Raw genomic sequence first — 5,794 nt, 5'->3', positions numbered from 1 at the left:
TTTGTTCTCAGTTTTTAACAGTCTCTTATGCTTTGGCTCTCTCCCACTCTAATCTCTTTTTTTTTTTTTTCCTTCCCCTCCCCCATGGGTTCCTGTTAAGTTTCTCAGGATCCACATAAGAGTGAAACCATATGGTATCTGTCTTTCTCTGTATGGCTTATTTCACTTAGCATCACACTCTCCAGTTCCATCCACGTTGCTACAAAAGGCCATATTTCATTTTTTCTCATTGCCACGCAGTATTCCATTGTGTATATAAACCACAATTTCTTTATCCATTCATCAGTTGATGGACATTTAGGCTCTTTCCATAATTTGGCTATTGTTGAGAGTGCTGCTATGAACATTGGAGTACAAGTGCCCCTATGCATCAGTACTCCTGTATCCCTTGGATAAATTCCTAGCAGTGCTATTGCTGGGTCATAGGGTAGGTCTATTTTTAATTTTCTGAGGAACCTCCATACTGCTTTCCAGAGCGGCTTAACCTGATAATTTGATACATATGTATGTTGTAGATGGTTACCAAAATCAAGTTAATTAACACATCCATCACCTTATATAGTTAATCTTTGCGGTGAGAATGCTTAAGATCTACTCTCAGCCAATTTTAAGTGTATAATACAGTATTATTAAATATTATCTATACTATACATTAGATCCTCACAACTTATTTATCCTTTTTAAAATAATTGTTTTGAATTCTGTTTAACAGAATTCGTAGATTTTCATTTCTTTGGTCTCAGTTACTGGAAAATTACTGCGCTCCCTTGATGGTATCCTGTTTCGTTGCCTTTTCATGTTTCTACTGGCTTTGCACTGATGTCTACAAATCTGAGGGAGCAGCTGCCACTTGGAACCTTTTAAACTGGCTTTGGTGGGAAAAGACTTGCTCCTCCAAATGGCCATGAGGGTGCCAGCTAGGTGTGTGCAGTGTTTCCACATCCAGGGAGGGTGCAGCAGTGCCTCAGAGGGCTGGACACAGAGCAGTGACAATCTAGTCATAGCTGCATCTGAGGCCCCAGGGTGTGGGGTGCAGAGCAGTGACAATCTGACCTTGGTGGTGTTGGTTCAAACTGTGACCTAGGACTCCGGGGGCAGAGTATGTGGTAGCAGAAAGGAAGACATGACCTGGTGAAGTCCTTTAAAAGGGATTAATTAAAGACAGACTTTCAGAGAAACATACTTTTGAAGACTAAGATGAAAAAGAGATCAATTATAGGATGTCCCTAAAGAATTAAGAGTGAAATATCAGTTGTAATGTGTGAGAAAGCTACTTTAACTCCACATGCACATCTTAAAATACTCATTCAGATTTATTCAACTTATCCAAGCTTGTAAGCGTTTCAAATGTAGTGAGGGTTGTGACTTAGAATGGTAAATTTTTGTACAGGGGGCTAAATTTACTCCTTCAGTTAAGCTTATGGTCTCTGCAAGTGATTGAAGGACCAACATCTACTTGCACAATCCCTTGTAGGGTATCTTGAATATATTTCTTCTGATACAGTTACATTACTTCTACCAATGTACATAAAAAGTCAAGAAAAAGAAAATATTACCTAGACATATTATATTCCATAATGCCCTCAATGCAATGGACTCCTTGAAAATGGGAGACGGCAATTTAAACACCAGTCATTCAAAAAAAGTGCTTGACAAACATTAAAAGGCTGGAATTTTATTTAAATGATTGCCCCCTCACAGTAGGTATGAGAGGAAGTAACACAGGCACTTTGCTGGAAAGGTTTATAGGACCAGAAGATGTGAAAGAGGGGTGGGTAGTATTAAAACTTCACAACTTTGTGTATATTATTTTTAATACTGTTTCCCTCATATGGTTGTTTTGGGCTATATTTGAGTTTATGAGTGTCTGAGGAGGAAGATGCCAATAGTCAAGATAGAATCTATACCATTAAATTTAAGAGTACATACTTCTAATGGTACTTTAAGGTGGGTCATCATTTCACTCATTTAACCAGAATAGACCTAAGCTGTGAATATGGCCCCCTTGCTAAGTACCAGGGATATTTCTGTGATACTTCACCTGTCAAATCTAGTGACAACTGAGTGGAAGTGGGGGCAGAGGAAAAGATTTATCAGGCTTGCTGTGACTGTCTGTGCTTTGGATGGAGACTTATAGCTGAGATGGAGAATCAACCTCATTCATTACCAATGCAAAGCTTACAAAAGTCATTTAAACATGGGCATCTGACTGATAGGTGGGGAAAAGGCATGAATGGTGAATCACATATTGTATGTTTTACAGGCCAGGTCTAGAAATGGTGCTCATCACTTCCACAGCCATTCTGTTAACTATAACTTGGGTACTTAGACACACCTAACAGTGTAGAACTATGGCAGAAAAATGTGGTCTGCTGTGTTGCTAGGGATAACAACCAGCATGTTTGGCAAACATCAATTTACATCAGATAGTAAGAGTAAATATCTTCAGAGTTTAGTTTTTTTTTTTAATTTTTTAATGTTTATTAATTTTTGAGGGAGAGACAGGCAGAGTGTGATCAGGGGAGGGGCAGAGAGAGAGGGAGACACATGATCTGAAGCAGGCTCCAGGCTCTGAGCTGTCAGCACAGAGCCCGAAATGGGGCTTGAACTCACAAGCCGAGAGATCATGACCTGAGCTGAAGTCAGACGCTTAACTGACTGAGCCACCCAGGTGCCCCCAGAGTTTAGTTTTAGTGGAGAGTGAAAAATGGAATAGGGTTCACAGTTAGCAAGCTTAAAAGGAAAGTGAGAGTGTCAGTATGACTGGAGAATAAGTGATACAGAAACAAATAGTATATATATAAAGCTTCAGGTTTTGTGTGTATTCACCTTCCCTTTTGGATTCATGGACTCATTTCTCCTTTACATCTTTGAGAGGAATGCAATTTTTTTAATTGAGTCATGAAAAGCTTGCTTCACTTGCTTGTTTCTCAGTGTGTAAATAAAGGGATTCAGCATTGGTGAGATAGAAGTAATAAGGAGTGAAATCCCTTTATTAATAGCCACCTCATCCTTGGCTGAAGGTTTGACATAAATGAAGATGCAGCTACCATAAGTAATGGAAATAACAATCATGTGGGAAGAACAAGTGGAAAAGGCCTTTTTTCTTTGCTGGGCAGAGGAAAACTTTAGAATGCTCCTGATGATATGTATGTAGGAAAGAACTACACACATGAGGGTGATGATGAATGTCAACACAGCACATACTATAACCATCTGCTCTATCAACCATGTATCTGAGCAAGAGATCTTCAGGAGAGGAGATGGATCACAGCAAAAATGATCAATGATGTTTGAATCACAGAATTCCAGGTCCAAACCTAGACTGAGTGGTGGGAGAATGATGATCAGTGCTGCTACCCAACAGAAGAGGATGAAGTTCTTGCAGACTTTGCTGTTCATAATGGTCATGTAATGCAGTGGTTTGCAGATGGCCACATAGCGATCATAGGACATGGTGGCCAGGAGAAAAAACTCTGTTACTGCAAAGAGGTCTGTAAACAACAGTTGGCTGACACAAGCATTATAGGTAATGGACTTGTCACCAGATGATATACTATATAAGAACCTGGGGATACAAGCAGTTGTGAATGAAATTTCTAAGAAGGAGAAATTTTGGAGGAAAAGATACATTGGTGTTTTAAGGTGAGAATCAATCAGAGTGAGGGTGATGATGGTTAGGTTTCCAGATGCACTCAATATGTAGGAAAGAAATAGAAAGATAAAAAGCAAAATTTTCAGTCGAGTGTCATCTGTCAGTCCCAGCAAGATGAAAGTCGTAAGCGTGGTTTGGTTTCTCATCTTTGATTATTTCTTGTCTCTTGCCCAATCTGCTTGAAACAATAAAGAGGACTATATGAAGAGCTCCAAAGTCCTGGCCAACTTCTAACCTCAAGAGAAGTACATCTAAGAGTGGTTCCTATATACTGGCTAATGGAGAAGTGAGCACATAACACATGGTGATGTTTGAGTGCCTCTTTGTGTCACACAACTATTCATATTTAAATCACATATTTCCTACTGCTGCTTCTAATAAATATACAACTTAGCTAGACCTGGTGTCAGTTGAACATATCATCTTATAAACATCATTAAAAAAAATTTCTCTCTTTATAAGTTGCTTTTGGATCAACAATTCTGCCCTCCCCATATTTTCCATCTGCAGACATGCTTCTAGCAGAGAAGACTTGAAAACTAACAATGATCATTGGTCAAATAATCCCAGTACTAAAATTTACATATGTATTAGTTATTAAACTGGCAATGAATATTTATCACATAGTTTATCCTGTGTCAGCTTATTTAGTTCATCTTGGAAGTGTGTTTTTGTTGGATATATTTTCTTAAAGATTCATTTAAGTGTGTTAACAGTCCAATTTTTTTGAGGTTTTCCCCATAGAAATTTTACTTTAAATGTACATATTTAATATTTTTAATATTTACCTTTGGCTGTATTTTCTTTCTACTTTTAGAATATATTATCTACTTAATATATATTGTAGGATATCCTTGTTCTCCAAAGAATTTCTCCTCCAGTTACAAGCTGAAGTCTGGATTTGTATCATCTCATTCATTACTTCAAGGTTTCTTCAACAGTGATGGCCCTAAGCACTCAAGCTGCTACAGTTTCATATTCTCTAGATCTTGAGAGCTTTTATTCCTCTTTCCCCATCAATGGTTTCTCATTTAGAGCAGATTCTTGATATTAAAATTTCAAACTGAATTTCCATTGTTTCTTTCTAAACACATTTGACAGTGACAAATCACTCCTTGCATGTATTGAACAGTAATGTGTTTGATTCAAAATTATTACAGAGAAGTAAGGGAACATTAGGAATATGTTTATGGAGCTGAAGAGCCATAGCCCCAATTTTTTTGTTTTTGCCTACCTTGTTTCAGCTAGAAATAACTTATGGTAAATCACATGTACCAATATCACATGTACAAAGAAGTTTTAGCTTTTTAATTATACTTCCACGTTGTCATTTAAATTTCACCTATGTGATATCTCCTCTGTCTTATCAACCATTTATACATCAACTCATCTGATTTTTGCACCATTTAAACTACTCTAGTCAAGGTCAACACTAGCTTCCCTCTTGTTTCACTCATTAAACAATTTAGCCTTCATTTAGCTCAAACTCTTTGCTGCATATGAGACTATAAACTGCTACCTTATGAAAGTCATTACAGCTTAATTCCTGCCAACTCATATTTCCTTGAATTTCTTCCTACTACTTTGTCTATTCTTTTTCATTCTCTCTCGTGGCTTCCTTTCCTTCTCCAATCCGTTTGGTTATTGATCCATCTGAAATCTCTTTTCTAGAAAATCCTTTCTCTCACTCTGTCTCTTATGAATAAGTTGAATCTTATAAAAAAGTGACTTCAAATAGACTGATGATTCCCAACTTTGTATCTGCAGGGAAAATATATCTTAGGTGTTCTGACTTCAACATTCAGTTTATTCTTGGACATCTAGATCAGATTTGGAGGGTTTGAATTTAGACTTTTTCTTTTTCCTTTTTGAGTATCCTTGAGTGATTTGCTTAACGTCTTTATCTTGTGCTTTTTTTTTTCATGTGCAAAATTCAGGTAAAAATAATATTTACATTTTAGGGTTATACTGATAAATTTAGATACTATAGATAAAATATCTATAACTGCATTTGGAATATGGCAAACAGTCATTACTATTAACTATATTAGCATTCTTATTTTGTTATTTTATTGTGTCTTATTGAGAGTCCTGTGGATGTGCACATTTCAAGATTTTAAATGTGCCTCTCACTATTGC

General features: G+C 37.0%; 1 protein-coding gene across 1 annotated transcript; it reads right to left on the bottom strand.

Moving 5' to 3' along the window:
* Positions 1-2,862: 2,862 nt before the first annotated feature.
* Positions 2,863-3,801, bottom strand: LOC115518365 (olfactory receptor 6C2-like). Its single transcript, XM_030321830.1, has one exon. It carries the CDS (start codon positions 3,799-3,801, stop codon positions 2,863-2,865), a length of 939 nt encoding a protein of 312 aa, XP_030177690.1.
* Between the last annotated feature and the right edge of the window lie 1,993 nt (positions 3,802-5,794).

This window comes from Lynx canadensis, chromosome B4 (genome assembly GCF_007474595.2).
Source record: "Lynx canadensis isolate LIC74 chromosome B4, mLynCan4.pri.v2, whole genome shotgun sequence".
Lineage (NCBI taxonomy): Eukaryota > Metazoa > Chordata > Mammalia > Carnivora > Felidae > Lynx > Lynx canadensis.
Note: the sequence above shows the minus strand (reverse complement) of the source record. Positions and strands in the feature narration are given on the sequence as shown.

Coding starts and splice junctions, on each gene's coding strand:
- LOC115518365 (XM_030321830.1), bottom strand. CDS start 3,801: ATGAGAAACCAAACCACGCTTACGACTTTCATCTTGCTGGGACTGACA.